General features: G+C 34.2%; 1 protein-coding gene across 1 annotated transcript in view; it reads right to left on the reverse strand.

The window, feature by feature from the left end:
• Positions 1-14,350, reverse strand: part of TTLL7 (tubulin tyrosine ligase like 7) — an 85,298-nt gene extending 70,948 nt beyond the window's left edge. The window contains exons 1-7 of the mRNA XM_012442692.3: positions 14,211-14,350; positions 13,843-13,974; positions 12,171-12,292; positions 11,262-11,329; positions 9,799-9,957; positions 5,543-5,759; positions 1,497-1,661 (exon numbers count right to left, since the gene is read on the reverse strand). Of these exons, the coding sequence (XP_012298115.2) occupies positions 1,497-1,661; positions 5,543-5,759; positions 9,799-9,957; positions 11,262-11,329; positions 12,171-12,292; positions 13,843-13,974; positions 14,211-14,235 (888 nt within the window). The 5' untranslated portion in view covers positions 14,236-14,350. The remainder of the gene's footprint in view (positions 1-1,496; positions 1,662-5,542; positions 5,760-9,798; positions 9,958-11,261; positions 11,330-12,170; positions 12,293-13,842; positions 13,975-14,210) is intronic.
• Positions 14,351-23,316: the final 8,966 nt, after the last annotated feature.

The raw sequence follows: 23,316 nt of genomic DNA on the forward strand, positions 1-23,316 counted from the left end.
AACTTTCTTGGTCCCACTGAGCAATAGACCAATTCATTGAATTATCATCAGACAGAAGATTGTATGATCTTCCATCAATGAACTACAGTCCAAAATTACTGAATTTCACCATTTTGATGCTTGACCCACTATGATAGTAAACTGTCATTAGAATAGTCTTTGGAATTTCCACAAAATTGGCCTTGAGAAAATAATTACATCAATAAACAAATGCAGCATTATTGTGATCCAATTTCTCATTTACATGCATTTCATCTCTCAGGAAGCTATAATCAAAAGTTAACAAATTGTTGGTTATCTGACCAAATTCAGATGACAAACACTTTTGTTTGAGTCCCAACATTTTTAAAATTCTTGAGTCCATTGCCAATATTTAAAATCATTTATGTCATTTATATCATTTACACATAATTTACCAATAAGTTAGAAGAATGCGCCCCACCAGGCCTAAAATATCATTGGCACCAACAAGCTGGTGCTGAGTGGTGGCTACCTCCTTCAGACCTCTCCTGATTTTCAAATTATCACAGTTCCAGAAAAACCTAGTTTCTTCTCTCCAGACCACTTCACTCCTTCTTACTTGCCTGACACCTAAGGACCTTTGGATATACGGCCTGTGATACAGAAAGTAAGGTAAAAATGTCAACAAACAAAATAATTAACAAAAGGATAAACAGAGTCATGTGCCACAAAAGAGCATTTTGGTTAACAGTGCATAGCATATTCAACAGTGGTCACATAACATTATAATACTGTACTTTTACTGTACCTGATCTATGTTTAGATATACAATCTTTACCATTGTCTTACAATCACCTACACTATTCAGTACAGCAATAATTTTTGTTTTTGTTTTTGTTTTTTTGAGACCGAGTCTTGCTCTGTCGCCCAGGCTGGAGTGCAGTGGCACGATCTCAGCTCACCGCAACCTCTGCCTCCTGGGTTCAAGCAATTCTCCTGCCTCAGCCTCCCGAGTAGCTGGGATTACAGGAGCACGCCACCACATTCAACTAATTTTTTATATTTTTGGTAGAGACGTGGTTTCACCATGTTGGCCAGCCTGGTCTCAAACTCCTGACCTCAAATGATCCACTCGTCTCAGTCTCCCAAAGTGCTGGAATTACAGGAGTGAACCACCATGCCCAGCCTAGTACAGTAATGTTTTGTACAGGTTTTTAGACTAGGAGCCACAGGCTATACCATATACAGGCTATACCACAGTCTAGGTGTGTAGTGGGCTACTCCTATTCTAGATTTGTGTAAGCACAATTTGTGATGTCTGCACAATGACAAAATCACCCACGGATGCATTTCTCAGAATGCATCCCTGTTGTTAAGCAGTGTGTCGCTGTAGAATGATCTGATTTTTCTCTCTAGTCATCTCAATTAGAGAAAACCAAGTTCAATCAATGCTTAATGAACTTTCATGGCCTGATGGTGCTTCAGGTTACTGCTGAGGAAAAGACAGTTATAATTGTGGAATGGCATAATCTTACTGAAATATCACTCCAAAATTTAGCAACATCATGTTGATTTGCTTGCAGGAATTCTGTAAACCATTTGATGGAACGTTTACTGCCTTTGTTTTCAGTCTCATCCCGTTCAAAATGCTCATTATGCTTGTTCACGGAGTAGTTTGTCAGATGCATGTATAACTGGGTCTGTAACAAGTAAGAACCAAAGTTGTTACCACCTATGGCATCCTAGAACTGTGAGGTTTCAGAGGAAAAAAACACGCTCAAAGACTAAAGAAAGTTTTAAAGTTTAAACTATATAGATAACAACCTCATGATTATTTAGATAATATCCCAATTAAATGGAATGGCACATTTCTCTTAAAAGGATTGAGAATGTAAACATCTACAGGGTTACTTTACAATACTATTCAAAATATACTTACCATTAAAAAGTATCAAATTAATAAAACTATAGAGAGTAATTAAAATCTGAAGCTACATATCGCTAAGCAAGAAAATGATCTCAGTTTTTTCTTGTTAATTTGTCTGTTTTTAATGTTTTCAGCTCTCATAGTTTTCAGCCAAATCTGTTTTGGGAAAGGAATTTTCTGAGAGAACATTCTATGTCCTTTCAAAGAAAAATAAAAATAAAAAAGCAAGTAACATAAGTCAAGAGGCAGGACCACCAAACACAACCTTGGCACACCCATACTGACTGGGAGGCCCCTTTAGCACGGTAGCAGAGTGCAGTTGGAGTCTGCAGACAGAATGCACCACATAATACTGTGCAGGCGTCCAGTATGGTATTGTGCTCCATATTGCAGCTCTACATTTTCGTCTCTTTATAATCTTATATTTGTTGATACTATTTTCCTTAAGTAAACTTGAAAAAAAATCCAAAGTTTAAAACTCCTCATAGTCAATTAATATACATCTAATGTCTTTTTATTAAGCTAGCAGAAGCATTCACAAAATCTATCTTTAATTCCTACCCTCGTCATGACCCTAAAGATTACTTTAGATAGCAATGTTGTATCACAATTAAAATACACTTCATTTACATGATTATTATTTTGATTTAATAACCAACTATATTCATGTCATATTTTATTTTCACTGCAGTTCCTTAAGTTTATGGTATTAAAATCTTTGAAACAAGAAGGCAGAAATGATCATTTGAGGTACATGTTGTTTATTAATCCATGTGCCTAGCAATAATTAAAAATTTATTTTTTTCATTCATTAAACAATATTTAAGGAACACCTACTATCTACAGCAATCTCTGCTGGGCACTGTGGATACAAAAACAACAAAATAAATAACAGTCTCTATCCTTACAAAACAGGAAAAGCTTTAAATTAAATGATACTTAAAAGAAACAGGATAGATTTTATGCTTGCCTACTTCTAAGTGCTTAATTTAAAGAAATATAAAATTAATCAAGCTGTAGCATTTCCTAGTTTCCAAAATATAAATTTTCTCTAACTTTTAAAGCAGAAGTTTGGAAAATAATTTTGTAAGAAAGTCTTTATTTGGCAAGAATTTATTAAAATTAATAATACTAATAACACTAGTTATTCTAATGAAAAATTAAGTAAGGGAACTTTGCATTTTTCTTAAATAGTATATTTGTAAATGGATTGGAAATTCCACAACTTCACATTTACCTTGACAAAAATAGACATCTAAGCAGTTCACTGCCAGTTAGTCATTTGCAAGAAACAGAAGCAAAAGCAGCTATGAACCATATAGCAATCTGCAAGGAGTGAAAATAATACAACCATAGCCCATCCTGTTTTTCAGCATGTAGGCTTGATATAATAAATTGGTGTACCCAAAATTTTTCAAGGATTGGCCGACCACTATACCGGTAGCAAAAAAATGAACGCTTATTATATTTCAGTATTTGAAATTCTGTCTTATGACCTCCTTATATGTAGTTTATGAACATTTAATTCTTATAGAAATAATACAGCTCAATATAAAATAAATGCTCACTATTTTAAAAATTTGAAATAAGAAGAAGGAAAAAATCTGTAGCAAGCTGCCATCCAGAAATAACAAATGAGCACTTTGGTTTAATTTCTCTAGTCTTTTTTTCTAAACTTATTTTTAACATAACTTTGGTCTCACTTTACATATACTGTGACCATACTATATCAATGTTATCTGTGTTATCTAAAATATATCTCAAATCTGTGCTCTTATTCTTGGTCGAGACCCACTGCTACTACTTCAGTTCAAGTCCTTTTTCCTTCCATATGTGGTCAGACTAGAATACAACTTCACATACTATTCAAAATACATGTAACTCCTTGTCTCTCTTATTCTAATCATTCCCATCCATCTGCACCCCCCTCTCACATTCCAGACCAGGGGACCATTCCTTCTTTCATTTGTGTAAAACCTTTCAATACTTCCATCTTAAGTTAAATTCTAAAATCCTAGACAAGGCCTACAAAGCCTTAGAAGATCTAGCTTCTAGGACTCACCATCCTCATCCCTGAACAGCCAGGCCCTCCTTCTTAGTCTATACTTCAGCCATAATGACCTTGTCTGCTTTCTCCACACATACCATACTGTCTTACCTCTGAGCCATTCTTTTGCCTGGTGCTCCATCCAACCCCACCCTATGCCTGAACCTGGCTAACTTCATTATTCAGATTTCAATTTATAAAACATTCCCTCTCTAAACTTTATCTCCAACTGCTATGTGCCCCTGCTATGCACTGCCATAGCGCTCTCACTTTCTTAGACCATCACACTTACCACCAGATACTATAATTGCTTATTTTATTTTCTGCCTCCCCATTAGACTGTTGCTTCTGTGAGGTCAAGCACTGTATCTGTCTGGTCATTGTTTTTCCAAAACCAGCACAATGCCCAGAATGTAGTAAGTTCAAGCATTACTTGGTGATTGGCTATATCCAAACCTTATAACCTTTAATAATATTACTTTCTTTTTTTTTTACTTTATTATTATTATTATTATTATACTTTAAGTTCTGGGGTACATGTGCAGAATGTGCAGGTTTGTTACATAGGTAATGTTTCTTTCTTTTAACTTCTTTTCCTATGAAAAGTTTGACAGTTTCCTTATTCTTCCTTGGCCAGGTTTACAACATTTTTCAACTTATTGAACATAGTACCATTTACGATCGGCCATTATTTAATGTTGAAAAATGACCACACTTCGATGGAGTTAATTGTGTACATAATATTAGGGGAGAACAATAACCAGGTCTTTGACAAATTGGGAAACAACAATTAATTGTAATTTTAACTATAGTTAGTTACATCCAAAAATAAGTTTAGAGGTTAACTAAAGTTTAAGTATGCATAATAAATTATAATTTAACTTTCATAAACTACAAATTACAGTTATGGTTTTCATGATAAATTATAGCTATCACTTTCATAAATATGTTATGGCTGCAGAAAAAAAAATTTAATAGACAAATATCTACAAAGAGTTCCATTTAATAGGCTTTAAAATGTACACTGAAACTGCTAATTCATCTCAACTTCACATTTGGTCAATGTAAATTGACACCCTTACTTCTCTTTCATTGCAACATGAATTAATAACTACCTTCTGATAACTTTTGCTTTTTATGTTTCATATACTTTCTCCCACATTCAGCATGTTCACAACCTACATGTTATACAAAGCCTGCTCAAATGCCACCTCCTCCATGAGAAGCTGAACACAAACTGCCCCAACACAGCTCCAAAACATTTTATCTGTACTTCTCAATTGCATATTAGTATTATTTATAATATAGTCATTTCTATACAGGGCCACTCCACACAGATGTGTGCTTTGAAATCCAGCCTTGTGCTCACAGCATCCAGAGAGGGTACTTTTTTTCCAATTAGCCTTCAATTAGCAGATACCTTTATTTTTTAATTTTCACAAAGCTGTCTGTAAGTTAAATGCAATTTTATTTATGCACACAATCTATACCACAAAAACCTGAGAGGAGGAACTTTCATTTATACAATCTGTATGCCTAACAGATGCTTTAAAAATTATATATTGAACAAATGAATAAAAACATAAGTTCTGTCTGGCATCACTTACCAAATTGGACTCATTAGGTGGAATGTACTTCTCTGTACCCATTCGCACAAGTCCATCATGGTAGAGAAATATTTTTAGTGGATCACATGATGTAACCAGAATATAAATTCGTAAGTCAAACTTGTAACCTTCCATTAAGAAAGGCTTTTCAATGTACTCTTGAACAATCAAATGATCCTGAGATGGAAGTTTGTCACCGTTTCTTATTAAAGAAATCCTGTGTTTAAAGAAAAAAATTGAAAGAATGATCTGATATAGAGCAAGATGTTTAAAAAATTATAGATATACTCAAGAGGAAAATAGTGGAGTAAAGGACTCCAAAATCTGTCCCTCCACAAAAGCAATGAAAAGCAAAAGAAATAATAAGAATCAACTTTTCATAACTCCAGAAACTAAGCAAAGGTTTGCAGCAAAAAGAATACTTAGCTAAGAAAAAAACAGCTGGATCTGTGTCAAAGAGCTTTGTAACATTTTAACTTAATCTAGTCCCATCATCCATTCCCAGCTCAGCAGCGGCCTTAAACAGCCTCATTTTTAATACCATTACAGATCCCGGAGTGGGTAGAATGGACTATTCTTAGAGTTGGCTGTTTTGACCTGTCTGGTGGCTTCCTGGAGGACCTCAAAAGGCTTGCTTTTATCTTGCCTAACTTGGAACTTTACCAGTGCTGAGGCAGCTACTTTCAGAAACAATTGTTGGAAACCCTTAAAGGCAAATGTATTAGTCACTATTGTCTAGGCTGTCTAGGGCAACAGTTGGGCAGACAATAGACTAAAAAGACTGGGAGGAAGGGCTGAGGAATGAGAATCTTTGAACTTTGAAAAGCTCTGACATATTCCTGAGAATCTAGACAACCAGTTACATGCCCAAGGTTAGAAGCATGCTCAAGAAAGACCTGAGAAGGCCCTAAGCTGTCCCCTCTGGCTAACCATCAGACTCTGCACAAGCAGGAAGTTAAGGCTAAGGTAGAGTTGTAAATTATTTGTTTGCCTGTTGAAGGCATGTCCCAGCAATCACACACTCAGCCATCTACAAAGATTGAGAGTTTTTTTGTTGTTTGTTTTGTTCTGTTTAAAGAAATCTCTGTCCAATTATTAGCTGACCACTGAGCTAACAGAACAGGAACTTCAGTGGCCATACCCAGCAAAGAATACAGACTTTTAAAAAATCACTTTAGAAAGGTCACTAAACCAAGTAAACAACTACTACAATGAGATGCAACAAAAAATTGTGTAGAGGAGGAGAGTCTGATTTCTAGAATTGCTATAATACTCAACATGTTTTTGTCAACAAAATATTATGAGGTATGCAAAGAAAAAAGAAGTATGGCCCATATACAGGGAAACTATCAATTAATAGAAACTGTTGCTGAGAAAGTCCAGACATTGGCTTTCCATTAGCTCTTTCAACAAATTTTAAATAGTTGATTATCCAATAAGCCCAACATCATTTCAGTACAAAGAACTGAAAGAAACTATGAGAACAGTGTCTCACTAAATAGGGAATATCAGTAGTGATAGAAATTTAGGGAAAAATAAAGGAAGCAAACAAATTTTGGAGTTGAGAAGTACAATAACTGAGCTAAAAAAATCTATCTATCTCAAAGGAGATAAATAGTATACCTGACAAGGCATAAAAATAATCAGAAAACTTGAGGATAAGCCAATTGACATCATCTAGTCTGAGGAACAGAAAGAAAAAAGAAGAAAAATGAACAGAGCCTACAAAAACTGTGAAACACCATCAAGTACAGCAACACACATAATAGGAGTCTCAGAAGGAGAGAAGACAGAGAAAAGAAAATCAAAAGAATATTTGAAGAAATACTAGCAGAAAACACCCCAATTTGGTAAAAACATTAATCAATACATCCAAGAAGCTCAATTACCTCCAAGTAGGATAAACTCAAAGAGATCCATATCAAGATACATTATAATCAAACAGTCAAAGAACACCAAAAAGGTTACTACCCAGATAAATATAAAAGTCTCAGCCAGGTGCAGTGGCTCACACCTGTAATCCCAGCACTTTGGGAGGCCAGGGTGGGTGGATCACCAGAGGTCAGGAATTCAAGACCAGCCTGGACAACATAGCGAAACCCTGTCTCTACTAAAACTATAAAAATTAGCCAGGCATGGTGGCATACGCCTGTAATCCCAGCTATTAGAGAGGCTAAGGCAGGAGAACCACTTGAACCTGGAAGGCGGAGGCTGCAGTGAGCCAAGATGGCACCACTGCACTCCAGCCTAGGCAACAGAGCAAAACGCCATCTCAAAAAAAAAAAAAAAAAAGTCTCTCTTTGTGTAGTTTTGATTTTTAACTCCTCATTTTTCCTATTGATTTTAAAGCTAACTGCATAAAACAATAGTTTTAAATCTATGCTGATGGTCACAGAAGGTGCAGAGATATAATTTATAAGAATAACAACATAAACGGAGTAAATCTGTAGAAACAGTTTTTATATACTATTGAAACTAAGTTGGTATTAATATAAACTGGATTGTTATAAATTAAGATAATAATGGTAATTCCAGTGCAGTCTTTTTTTTTTAAACTCAACAATATATAGTAAAAGAAATGACAAGAGAATTTAAATAGTACAGAAGAAAGCACCTATTTAACACAAAAGAGGACAGTATAGAGGAATTGAGGAACAAAAGCTACAAGTGGCAAAATAGTCAAATATTTCCTTTTCAGTAATTACATTAAATGTAAATAGATTAACTCTTCAATAAAAGGTAGAGCTTGGCAGAATGAATTTTTTAAAAATGTGGTCCACCAATATGCTGTCTACAAAGAGATACCCTTTAGAAGAAAAGACTCAAATAGATTGAAAGTGAAAGGATGAAAAAGATATTGCAATAAAACAGTAACCTGGAGTGGGAAAATTGTTACAGGAGACAAAGAATTCATTATATAATGATAAAAAAAAGTCAATGCCTCAAGAATTTATAACAATTAGAAATATTTATGTGCCTAATAACAGAGCTCCAAAATACATGAAGCAAACAATTGCAGAATTGAAGGGAGAAATACTTCAATAATAACAGTTGGGTTCTTCAATACTCTACTTTCAATAATGGACAAAATAACTAGACAGAAGATTAGCAAGGAAACAGATATAATTCAATAGATGAGAGAGGTGTTCTTTACCTAGGTCCTGCTGCATTACATGAGATAAACCCTGGGAACACATAATGCCCTTTCAGTTATCTGCTTTTCCAGCTACTTTTTTATACTGCCATGAAAATAAATTAAAAGATTATTTATTTATGTTTTAATATTAAGTATAAATATATAAATATAGACATTTTAGTATTAAATTTTTCACATTAAAATTGAGAAAAATGTGAAAATCAATTATTCACCACCAGAAACATTCCTTTAATGCTAACATAGAGCCGACTCAACATTAAGCAATTGATACAAAATTCCCATTAATACTATTCATTAGTTTAAAACTACCAAACCATATTTGTAAATAATGTATGATTAGATTATGAAGTTATGATTAAAAGTTAAAAGATAAATTTTTGAACAATAATTTACCTGGTAGCTATATTTCCAAGTATCTTTTTTCCTATAGCATTTTAAATTAAAAAATTAAAATGACTCAAGGGTATTTATTAAAAGCAGCCTTTACCACATTTTCTTTGAAAAAGTACATTGCAGAAAACTAACATAAGTAAGCAAAAGGAAATAAGAATATTAGTTGCACATTCTATTCTCAGTTAACATGTCTAGCTCTTGAAACCTCAGTTTAAAATGTGTTCTACCTCATTTTTAATCCAATTACCATGGCTACATAAAGAAAAAACTTATTTATAAGGCAAAGAAGAGATATATTTGCTTCAAGGTTTCTAGTTATGAAAAGAATAACTCCATTTTCATTTCTTTCTTCAAGTTAGTTTTAGCTCTACTGTAGCAACTGATTTCACTCTCCAAGACTATTAAAATGATGTGAGTTTTATGTTTTGGAAAAAAACAGAAAATACCTTTTTCCTCTTATATTTTGTTATCTCCTATTAAAGCCTCACAACCTGTTGATTTAAATTTTTAAATTGAATTACTGAAGCCTGTGGGAGAGTTTAAAACAATAGAGATCAATAAATATTTGATTCCAAAAATGCAATAGTTAAAAACCTCTTTCACTATTTTTTCTTATTGGTACTCAACCTGAGTAATTATGCACATTTATTCTCCCCACCTCCAATTATTTTTTATTTTTATATAATCCAAATAAAAGCAATCCTACCCATGACCCATTGCACCGTTAGCTGGTTTCACTATAAAAGTTTTCTGCTTCCGTTTTTTCTTCAATTCTTTCACATAATTTTGGAATTGAGTATATTCAGCAGGGAAGATCCATGTTCGAGGAACAAATGTATAATCCAGAGGCCGAGATTTGATCATTCTGTAAATTAGATATAAAAGGAAAAATAATTTCTATTCAAACTTGTATATATTTTCTTTCTCTGGGATACTGATACTTGCCACAAATATTTAAATTTTCTCCACTCCTTCATTTACTTCCTCATTGATTCTGTTATTCAACAAATGTCTATTGGGCATCTACTAAGTGTTAGACACTATTCTGGACCATGGATACATCAGTAAAAAAAAAAAATAAAACCTTGCCCTAATATGTACTAATTTACATATTAGCACATCAAACATTTTTTTAGAGTACACAGTGTGTGCTAGGCATTGGGGATAGTAAGATAAATTACTATTATCTCTGCCCCCAAAGATTGTATAGATAGGCTATTAAACAGTGTGATAGGTACACTAAAGGCATATAAAGCAAGGTAACTTGTAGGAGTCATTAACTCTCCCTCAGGGATGAGGGTAGGGAGTAGGTAATTGCTCAGGCCAGTGCCATTGACATTGACTCTTTACAAATGATTTTGAGTCTCTGGGTCACACATAGGGAAGAGTTTTTGATTACCTTTTATACTACCATGTTTTAGAGTCAGAAAGTTTACTAAATCTCTGTGAATAGAGTCCTCTTTTTAAAAAAATTGTCTCCGTTTATCACTCAACTGTCTTAAACTAAACAAAAGGCAAAAAACCCTAGCCAACAGGAATATAAATTGCACAAAGTACTTATTAACAGCTTTCCCATGAAAGTAGATTGTTACTTTAAATATTGATGGCACATATAAATATCTGTGCATGTATATTCCTGGGTGAGCACATATACATGTGTCTTTGAGTAAGTGTGTTCATACATGTACCTAGTACAATCCCTGGGGCATATTAAATGCTCAGTAACCAATATGAACACACACACACACACACACACACGGCATATAATGCAACAAATTAGTTCCTGCAAAATTTAACTGAAAATAAACAAGTATCTCTTAAATGACAGATACAGATAACCTCTTATATTTAAATGAAAAACTCTTACTAAAGAGGCAGCAAGTTGCAGTAAAGAGGCCTGAGATTCTGGAGACTGATTCTGATCTACCTCTGCTATTAACAATATGCTTGAATTTGTGCAAGATATTTATTTCTCTGACCCTTATTTACCTCCTCTGCAAAGTGGAAGACTAGAACCAGAGATCTTCTAAGACCTTTGTAGCTCTAAAATTCTATCACTCTCATCTAAATATCATTTCAAATCAATGTCACCTTGTGAAAGATAGCACTACAGTATTTACAATATAAATTTTGAACAGGTCTTCTCCATTACAAGAAAATAAAGATTACTTGGTCATATTTCTTGCTAAGAAATCCTTCCTACAGATCTCCCCCATTCCTGGAAAATGGTTGATCCTCTGGAAAATAAAAAGGTAAATATTAATATTCTTTGTGAATTAATGATATTCATGTATATGATAATACAATTATATCCATCCTTTGAGTTTTATGTTTTAATAAACTTCCAATTATTAATCTAAAAGATTTAATATTAAATGACCTACAGTGAATTTGTAGAATTAAAGAGTATGATAATAAGAAAATAAAACTGAAAAATTTTAAAGTAATCTCAAAAGAGTATTTACATAGAGAGTAAAGTTATAGTTTTCTAATTTGAACAGTGGTAATTCAATATCACAATTACTTTTGTTATTCTAGATTCCCTGTATTCACAGAAATACGCACTGGTAAAAATGACTTATTTGTTCACTACTATCAATTTTATATTACCTTCTAAAGTAATAAATGAAGGTCTATACAAACTGTCAATTCTCTAAAATTCCTTATATTTGGCTTTTTAGTTTGATGTCTATTTTCTTCTGAATATAAGTTTGTACTATGTTCTAAAAATAAATGAAGCCAGATTACATATAGCTGACATCACAAGGTATTTCTGCATCCTGGTCTCCCTATGCAATCTATTCTACATCTTTAAGTGCAATGTAAAGCACCATCTTAGCAAGAGGTTTCCTCTATTGATTCTTCCCTAAAGATAGAAAAAAGTTAACAGTTAAGTTTGAAAAAGATTCAGGCTTCATGCAAAGAGTCAATACAACTGGATAGCAACTAAACAGGCTATTCAGGTGAGTTAGAACTGGAATTTAATATGGCAACAGATTAAGAACCTATCTAAAAAAATTATGGTGGAATCTGTAACACTTTCCTCATATGAATAATTGGTCATGATTAGTTTCCTACCTGATAATTTTGCAGCTCTGAAATTTTCTCCTGCTGAACAGCAGAATCACACCATATAAGATTACTTGTTTCATCCTCATCTGGAGTTTTCATAAATCCCATTTCATCTATTACTAAACGAACTGCAAGCAAACCATTAAGTTAAAGCAAAATTAAAATACTTCTGAATATATTCAATGCAGAAACATTTTTCTCAATAAATTTTAGTTCACAGTATTTCATTTAGAAAATATCTATTAGTTACAGCATAACCTTATTTTTAATTACAACAGTTTTATCTAGGGCCAAATTATACTCAGTAGTAACTGAGAACTGTTTTTCTATTGCACCCGAAATACTTCCTTTCGATCTTCTCAGATTTAACAGGCACACATAACTGCCAAAGGGTTTAGTGATTATTTATGGTACAAGGAAAACACACACAGCTGAGACAATACCTCTACTCAGGAAAATGTACTTTTTATAGCTTTTTTGTGACCTTGGGCTAGATACAAAAGAACAAAGGTAAAAATATCCCGATCATAAGACCTATCACATACTTTCCACCTCCCTAGTTCAAATTATTTTTAGTACTTAAAATCAACTCACCTGTGTTTACTTAGAACACGAAATAATAAAGCAAAATTCACAGGAGAGATTTGGATTTGGTCCTTCACTGCTCCCAATCCTCTAATCCTACTGGAAACATTTATGCTCAGAGGAAGGCTTCCTTTTTAGTACAAACTATTCATGTGTTTCTCTCTGATCTAGATCTTACAATTAATATATTGGCATTTTTCTCCCATTGAATTTCAAGTGTGAAATAAAGATAAGCAGAACACTTAGGATAATTTTTGGCTTCCAACAGAATCCTAAGTCTTAACAGAGTGGTGTAGTCCCAGGTGACAGTGTACAATCACAAGAGTTGGGGAAAGGGACATTCTCTTTCATCTGTCACAGACCACCATGCAGCTTTGGCATCCTGAGGAGTCAGCAGCTGCTGTGCCACCTAGAGCTCATGTAGAAAGCAAGAGCAATGGCAACACAGACTAGAAGACTTCCTTAACTGGCCCACAAACAGAAAACAATGACAAATTCAGAAGAGCATGTCAGGAGCACACCTGTTCCTGAGTATATGAAAGACACTGCCTGCAGCATCTCAAAGATACCCGGGAAGACCTTGGTGAGATAAATGGAACTCCTGGCAGTTACATTTGGAAGTAATGCAATGTGTTACTTAAATTTGGGTATTTATGTATATACAAACCCATAAGGCTGGGAAGATTCAGGTTATATCTGAATACTGGAAAAGATCCATTTTTTCCTTACATTCATAAATTCAAATTTGTCAGGTCAATCATATATAAACCTATTTTATTATGAAATTCAAACCTTGGAGAGCTGACAAAATTAAACTTCAAAGAAAAATATAATGCCAAGTCCCTTTTATCAGCTAAGCTGTTTAATCATATTTGTGTTTAAACTGAAATTTTAGAAATCAGTTGAAATATTTGTAAGGATATTATCCTCTACTGCATGAATCCTTCTAACATATTACAAATTTTATAGAAGGCATTTAAAAATCCATTACATAAAAGATAGTCACCTCTCTGGATTTCTACATTGCTTTTAACACCAAATCAGTTTTTCCAGCAATTATGAGAATCCCATGATTGATTCTAAAGAAACCTACCAATTTCAAACTTTGTCCCAGCAACATTTGCTGTAATAGTTCCCTTCTTTTTCTTCTTTCTGACTTTCCTTTTCATTGTGCTTTGATAAGGTAATTCTGTATTCAAATCCAGAGGAGAGGGTCCCTGAATAACTTTTTTAAAAAATGTAAAATAATCAGATGGCACTGAAATAACAAAAATACGTACCAGAGAACACAAATACCATGCCCCCCACCCCCTGCCCCCCCCCCCCCCCACACACACACACACACACACACACACACCCAAGGTGAAAGTATAAATCCTGGTACTTTAAAAGCCCCTAATTAATTTTTAATACTTTTAAAAATTAGCATATTTTTTAACAAAGTTAAGTCAATTTCCTTACCTCCTTCTTGAGGCAGAGATGGCATTGTTGCCTGTGTTGATTAGCAAGCAGTATGTGCTGCTGTACCAAACTCTCAGGAAATCTGGAAATTCCACATTAGTCTAAGTAGGATATGGCCCCAAATCACTGAAAGTTCCTATCATATTATCTTGGTAGAATCCTCAGATTTCAGGATACCAAATTTATGGGATAACACAGTACCTGCAGTGGTTTTAAAACAAGGTCATTTAGAAAACAACTTTTTAAAAAATTTTTTCATATATGTGAAGACTATTCTTTTTAAAAATCAAGTAAGGTGAAAAGTTAATATGCTCCATCAACAAGTAATTGTTAATTCGTTTATTAAACCTTATCCAAAATGCCAAGTGATGGTTTCCTATCCTGAAAGAATGCATAGTGTAGGTGAAGAAGTTTTATTAAGTCATATGTCATACTTATATGCAATAAATAATATATTATACACAAACCATAACAGCAATAACAATATTCACTACCATTTATTGAACACTTACTATCTTAGGCATTTATATTACATAATTTAATCTTTCAACAAATCTGTGAGGTAGAAGTAAAAGCTTTTATCCCCATCTTACAGATAAGTAAGTTGAACTTAGAAAGGACAAATTATTTTCTGTATCTTTACAATGAAAATTTCAACACAGAGATTAAAATGAAGATCCTTCTAATGTCAATACCAGAGTCCCTTATTTAGAAACTCATACAACCTTCAACCCAATGCCTGAAATACTGCTTTTAATATGAGACAGTGAAAAGTGCCAGGCAGGGTAGAGGTCACATGTTGACAGAATGCAGAGAAGTGATTCCCTTATAAGGGAGTAAGGGGGATGACTTAATAAAGTAAACCACATCTTGAATTGTGCCTTAAAAAATGAGAACAGTTTTGAAGGACAGAAAATGGGTGGGGTCATTATTATAATGATTTCATTGGGCACACAGAGGAATGCAATAATGAATGAACTAATTTGATCTGGCTACATCTCGTCATGGCCTATAGTACACTTTGCTTATATTTTCATTGTAAATATATGAACATAGGCATTTATGCCCTAATGATACTATATTGCTCAGTCTATACTATCAACTTTCTAATTTCTCCTTCATATTGTAAGAGTCTTTCAGTTCTTGTAAAATGTCTATAAACACAATGAAAAATTATAAAACCTATTATGATAAGCTAAGGTATAATATCAACACCTTAATCAGATTTTCAAGTTTATCAGAAATTCAGAAACATCCAAACATTCAGTTATCTCAAATGTGACTCCTATACCACCCCAAATATTCATTATTAAAATGTTTCATTATTAATTAAAATTTAGGGTTTTATTTGTTCTCAGGTATCATTTTTACTAAAATGATTCTCTAGTATAATTCAATATTGAAACTAGGGAACTGTTATTTATTACAGACTAACTGTAGGTAGGCATTCTATTAAGCATTTAAAATATTTTATCTCATTAGCAAACTTTGAATTTAGGTATCATTTCTGCCCATTTTCCAGATATAGAAACAAAGGCTAGATAAGTCAAATAAATCAAGGTAACACAGCTTAGAAATAGAAAACCTAGACTTTAAACCCAATTCTAATTATTCTATTCATTAAGATCCACTATTTTCAGACCCCATGCTAACATAATACATAGACATATGAGAAGTTTGCAGCCCTATGGCAGTACCTACAGCAACATATGGCCATATCCTGGGAATTCACAATAATTTCAATAGTAAATTCACGGTAAAACATCTCTAAACTGATCTCAACTCTTAATGCCAAGCTGGAAACATACTAGATCACTTTTCAGAAAAGAAAAAAGGAGTAGTATAACGTTTAATTGAGTTTCTTTCTGGAGGCTCTCTGAAACCTCAGGGAGGTAACTATTTGAGTTTACAAGTTTTTTGTCCAACATCTTGTTACTGAAGTAAACAAAGATCCCCTTTACAGTAAGTAACAGAATACTTATTCCATTAAAAGTAGGTGACAAAGTCAACAAGACTTTGAAAACAATGTTTGCCTAACTATACTAGGTTCTAAAAACAAATCTGTTAACTTTTGACTTAAATAATAAGCCAAATGACTGATCTGTACAGAGTTGAAAACAAGAACTTTCATCCCTTTCCCAAGGCATATGGGAATATAAAGTTCTTAAAATTATACTATCCATATATGCACTTCACTTAATTCCATTTATGCTTTAGTCAAACTGTTTTAACAAACTCAAGGACTTCATTCTACCATGGCAATTCTAATTAGCTTTATTCTAAGCAAGAGATTTGAGATGACAGAGTTATCCCACCACTCAGCTGAAACCATAGTTACCTGCTTTCCAAAAGCAGAAAACATGTTTCAGTTACCTCTGAAATACTTTAAGCCAATGGCTTCTCAACTTTAACTGCAAAGCAGAATCACCTGAATGAGGAGCTTTTGAAAATCCTGCTGCCCAGGCCATACCCCAGAACCAAGTGGGGCCCAACCATCAGCCTTTTTAAAACTCTCCACGTGATTCCAGGGCAGCCAAGGTTGAGAACATCTAATGTAAGCACACAATGACACTGAAACAAATAACAGCTAAATACAACAACACATGAAATTATAAGAGAAAAAGTAAAAGAAAACTCATAACTTTTTTTAAAAAGCCAAATGGGTAAAAATTACCTACAAAAATCCTGTTTTCCTGTCTAGTTCAAAAAAAAAAACAAACTGAGAAAAAGAATTTGAAGGTGAGCACAAAATGATTTTTAAGACAAAGAAACAATTTATTTACAAAAGGAATTAATTTTCCAAAATTTCAAGCAAATGTTAACCTTAAACATAGAACTGCCAAGCACCAATAGATACACAAAATAGATACAAAACCAAAATAATTCCAGTGTATTTGTACTAGAGTACCCTTTTGTCCCTATTCTTCCGTTGAGCTTCTACCACACTTAAAATCCACATAAAATACCACTTTTTCCAAAAAGCTTTCTCTGATTATATCTGAAGAAGTCATTTCTCCCTCTTCTGGTCTGAGACCTTATTTGTACCCCTATCATAATCACCTGCCAAGAAGATGGTTTTTCTCCTATCTTGTTCACTCCTCCATTCCCAAGTCCTAGAATAGTGCCTGACCATAGTGTTCAATAAGCAATTGTTAATGAGCGCTATGGTTTGAATATTTGCATCCCTCGAAAATTCATGTTGAAACATAGTCCCCAATGAAATAGTATGATGACTTAGGACTTTTAGAAGGTGATTGGATCCTGAGGGCTTCTTCCTCATGAATGAGATGGACTTTATAATCAAGGCTTCACACAGCATGCAACCTTTCCACCCCTTCTGCCATGTGAGAACATAGCATCCATCTCTTCCAGAAGGTGCAGCAACAAAGTACCATCTTAGAAGCAGAAACAGCAGCCCTCACTGACAATGAACCTGCCAGCACCTTGATCTGGACTTCCCAGCCTTCAGAAATTTGAGAAATAAATTTCTATTATTTATAAGTTGTTCCGTTTGTGGCATTTTGTTAAAGCAGCACACTCAGGCTAAGAAAGTGAGTTAATAAATCAGTTAATTGGCCAGGCACTGTGGCTCATGCCTATAAAAAATCCCAATACTTTGGGAGGCCAAGGCAAGAGGATCACTTGAGACCAGGAGTTCGAATCCAGCCTGGGCAACATCTCTACAAACATTAAAAACTTAGCCAGGCATGGTGGTGCCTGCCTGTAGTCCCAGATACCTAGGTGGCTAAGAAGGAACGATAGCTTGATCTAGAAAGGTCAAGGCTGCAGTAAGCTGTGTTCATGCCACTGCACTAAAGCCTGGGCAGCAGAGCAAGATTCTGTCTTAAAAAAAAAAAATATATATATATATATATATGCATTTTTTTATTTATTTGTATTATTTTTTAGTTTTAGTTTTTTAGAGACAATCATAGCTCATTATCATCTTGAACTCTTGGGGTCCATAATCCTCCTGCTGGGACTACAGCTGTATACCACCACAACTGGCTTTTAGCATTATTATTATTATTATTATTATTATTATTATTGAGATGACGTCTCACTATGTTTACCAGGCTGGTTTTCAACTCCTGGGCTCAAGTTATCCTTTCCCCTCTTGAACTCCTGGGCTCAAGTTATCCTTTCCCCTCAGCCTCCCAAAGAGCTGGGATTACAGGCATGAGCCACCATGCCTAGCCCACATTTTTAAGAGGAGAAAGCAAAGTACGTAGAAGTTTACATATTACACTGCCACTAGAGCAAACCAACAGAGGAATATATGGAACATATGCACTGAGCAGTTGTGGCCTGCTGTGGCTAGGGGTAGGGCTAATGAAAACTTACTTGTATATACAACTTTAGTATTCTGTATATGTATTACCTATTCAAAAAAGTAAAATATATGTGATAAAATTTTGTTATCAACATTATTATGTTGATAACCAAATCATCAAACTTTATTTTCCAATTAGGTGAAAATATTTTTGTTTCATTTAAATGAAAGTATAATATGGTAGAAAAAGCACTGAACAAGGAGTCAAGTCAAATTCCTATCCTTTACTTTTCCACTTAATAGATATAAATTCTTAGTCTGCAAAAGTCAACGATTTATTCTTTCCAGATTTAATGTCTAAAATGGCAACCAATTAAGATAACATTGCTGTTACTTTTTATGGCAAAAGGTAAAGACAAAACTTCTTTCATGTAAAAGAAGGAAACACAAAGGAAACTCAGACCTTCTCCAGCAACCCCAAAATCCACACCCTAGTAAATATATGAGCTCTTTGTATATCAATTTTTAGCTCACCCAAAGATGGCTAAAAATAATCAAATAAAAAGTCAAGAGGATCCAAAAATAGGATTAAGTTAAAAATATGAAAAATAATATTAAATAAAAACATAATAAGAGCTGTTTTGTGGTGACAAGAGGAAGGAGAAAAGAACTAGTATAAACCAGTACCTACTTCTACATAACATTATTTACCTACTTCTACATAACTTATTTAGTCCACCCACAAATGCCCAGTAACTTTTATTTCAATTTTATATATGGGGAAATGTAGGTTCCAATGTTAAGAAACTTGTACAAGGTCACACATCTAATAGGATGAAGTGGTTTGTCTCTTCTATTAAAAGGAGTAGGGGAAGGAAGCCCATATTCCTTCCCACTTTTGTGCTACCTTCAAAATTCAGCCTTTAAATATAACATATTGAAGATTTCACAAAGATGCTTGATTTTGTTTGACTGGATCTACTTTAAAACCTGGGGCCCAAGGCAGTGAAAAGGCAGTCCTCTGAAAGCAAGGAAGATAGCCCTTACCAGGAACCTAATTGTCTTGTACCATTATCTTAGACTTCTCAGCCTCTAGAACTGTGAGAAATAAATATGTATTGTTTAAGCCACCTAGTCTATGATATTTTACTATAGCAGCCTAAGCAGACTAAGACAGAGTCCAGTCTACCCCTGGCTTCACACAGTAGATAATTAAACTCTATCCTGGGGTTGATATCATCACTTACGTAAAACATCCTATGAGCCAGACACTTTTTGAGGTTTTTACATATAAAACTCTGACCTTCAAAACGGTTAAAGAAGCCAGATGTGGTGGTTCATGCCTGTAATCTCAGCACTTTGGGAGGCTGAGGCGGGTGGATCACCTGAGGTCAGGAGTTCGAGACCAGCCTGGCCAACATGGTGAAACCTCGTCTCTACTAAAAATAAAAAATTAGCCGGGTGTGATGGTGTGTGCCTGTAGTCCCAGCTACTCGTGAGGCTGAGGCAAAAGAATCGCTTGAACCCAGAAATGGAGGTTACAGTGAACCAAGATTGTGCCACTGCACTCCAGCATGGGTGACAGAGTGACACTTTGTCACACACAAAAAAAAAAACTGTAAAAGATAGATGATTACTATCCTCATAGATAATTGTTTAAAGAAAAGAGATATAATGAACAATAATATGGAAAAACAAGTTACAAGAAAATTTTAAAATAACAATTTTGCAAATAATCCTCAAGGTAATATTCTCCAGATCCCTAAATTGTAATTATCTGATGAAAGATATTTCTTCTAAACATAAATATCTAACAAATATGATATAAAACTAACAAATGTAACAAAAAATATATCCAAGTAAGCTTTTACTTTAAGGCAAAATTACTCTCCACACACATAACATTATTTGAAGAGAGGTCATTAAAATTAGCAGTCAGAAATCTATTACTTCTTTAAAATTATAAAAATAGGGCAGTTGATTTTTATGCGCAAAAAGTAGTATTTCCAAATATCAGGTCATGAATGAAATTTTGTCCATTTTTGTATCATCGTCAATTTCATTAAATTTCAGCACTTGGTTCTCAAATCAAATTTAATATATTATTTTTATCATCAAAAAAATCATGCTTTTTCTTACATGAAAGAGAATAAAAGTAAATGAAACATGTCACTTTTTAAACATCAGAAATTAAAAAGGTTATTTGTTTTGAATATTATTCAAATTGGATTTAACGTCAGTTCTAGACTAGCACTTCTTAAACTGTAATGTGCACACCTGGGACTACTGTTAAAGTTCAGATTCTGACTCGTTAGGTCTATGGTAGAGCCTGAGAGTCTGCATTTCTGACAAGCTCCTAGGTATGCTGGTCCATAGACCACACTTTGAGTACCAAGGCTCTGGATGACCACAATGTTTAATATTATGCTGACACAAATTTTTAACCCGATGCCCTACTTTAAAACATGCAAAAATTAGGAAATTATAGCACGATTGAAAAATTCATGTAGGTGATTGTGAAACTGCATATTGATGCCTAAAGGGTTCCATGAGTTGAAAAATAAAATAGGCTGGGAAATGCTGAACTTGAGCATCAGTATTATCTGCAAACTTCTTAGAAATGCATATTCTCAGGCCCAACCCCAGAACTTCTGAATCAGAAATCTAGAGGTGAGACCCATCAATTAACAAGTCATCCAAGTGAATCTGATGCAGGCTAAAGCTTTGAGAACCACTACACTAGAAGGACAACAGCTTGGTGGTCAGGGCAGATCCAGGAAAGTAGGAGAACACTGCTGCTGGAGTCTATTCCCTTTCACTGGTCTTTTAAAGCAGAGCAATGTGGGTGACTTAGAAATCACCCGGCCAAGTAATGACTGGAGGAGAAAGCATTTATTCAGCAAGACTCTCACTATTTTTCATAATCTGCTTTGGAGAGCATCTAGAAAAGAAGAAATTTGCTATGAAAGATCTCACTTGCTGCTGCCGACAGCCCTGGTAAGTGAGATGAAGTTTGCTAATCTAGAAAGACAGTTTACACCCCTCATTTGACCCCAAACCAGCTACCAATGCTCACTAACCAACACACTCATTTCGTATAAAAGCAATCCACTAAGTATCTTTAAACTTATGAGAATTAACAACAACCACAAAGATTAACAATACACCCTCTATGTATGGATAGTCAAAAAATTGTAGAGGGAAGGGAAAGGAGGAATGTAAATCAACATCAGCAAGGGAGTGAAGATACCACAATATACTCATAACAATGAAAATACTATACATCACTGATACATGTTGAATCACACAATGAAGATTCAAAACAGCTGACGAATATATACAGTATATCATTTACATACAGTTTTAAATTACACAAAAATATATATTTCTTATAAATTAATACATATGAAATAAGCATGCAAAAAATATATAGGAATGATAAACACCAAGTCTGATGCCTCTTGAGAGGAAGGAGGATGCAATAGGCAGTTCTACAGAGAGTGAGCACCTATGTTCTTATACAAAGAATGTAATTCTTAATGTAAAGAATAAATACACAATTATCATGGTTTAGGCATTTGAAATAAGAGGTAGAAATGAAATAACCATAATACTTTTGCTTGAATCATTATGTGTCTTTTTGTAAGTATTGTGATATAAGTCATACTGCTGAAAGTGAGGTCTGATCCTGCCACATAAGCAATGTGGAGTCACTGAAGGACTCTAAGAGGAGTAATATAATCCAGATTTATTTTTGATAGATTACACTGGCAGTTATTGCGGGGGGCACGAGTGGAGGCAGAGAGTCTTAAGAGGATATTACAAAAGTCCAAGAGAGAGATGATAAGAACTTGATCACAGATAATAGCAACAGACATAAGGAGAAAGAATACTGCTATTGCAGAATAGCAGCAGGACTTGGTGACTGATAAGGAAAAAGTAATTCTGGATGATTTGCAGATTACTGGCTTAAAGAATTGGGTAGAAGATGGCACAATTCATCAAGAGAAGGCTTGCAGACAGAAGAGCCAATGTGAGGGGCAAGATTATTTCAGCTTTGTATTTGCAATAAGGATGGATGTAAATAAACAGAAAATAAGACAACAGAATTAGTGATAGGAGATAAAAGAGAATCCTCACTTTTACAGGTAAAATGGCTTTAATTAAACACTGAAAGGTCCCTTCCAAAGCTTAACTGCTCCTATTTCTGTCCTTTCTACCAAGAAAGGACAATAGGTTTCAAAATGCACAGCTGCATGACTGGTATACAAATGACATCACCCAAACAACCCTCATAACAATAAAACATTGCCACCACTCATTGTGTGTACAGATTGAAAGGGTATTTAGAGAAGCTACTTACTCCTTGAACTTTTGTCTCCCTAAATTTCTCTGGCTGGGTCGATTACCCAAAACTGGATCTGTCCTGTGTTCTAGACCTGAAAGTACCATTTGATCAACCACTTCTAAAAACCTGATAGGAGCCAAGTATGATATTATGTAAGAATAAACACAAGAACTATTTATTCATTCTAGTAACAATTAATCTTGACCTTGAACGACAGTAGCTCCTACTAATGTACTTACTACTTATTTATTTTTCAGACTGGCTGTAGCCTGTTCCACAGAAACTGGAACATAGGAGTTAAACTGCTGAGTTACCATATCAGGGAAATACAGTTCTCTAGAAGGTTTTTTTTTAATTTAAAATAATAAAATTTCAACTGTGCTAATTTCTAGAATCAGACAAATTTGTCTGATTTCAAATCCCTCTAAATTAAATTTAATGCCATAAAAATTAAGCCATGGTCCAAGAATTATGCAAAGTTGGGA

This window comes from Aotus nancymaae, unplaced genomic scaffold (genome assembly GCF_030222135.1).
Source record: "Aotus nancymaae isolate 86718 unplaced genomic scaffold, 86718_ANA_hifiasm-v0.15.2.pri h1tg000007l, whole genome shotgun sequence".
Taxonomy (NCBI): Eukaryota; Metazoa; Chordata; class Mammalia; order Primates; family Aotidae; genus Aotus; species Aotus nancymaae.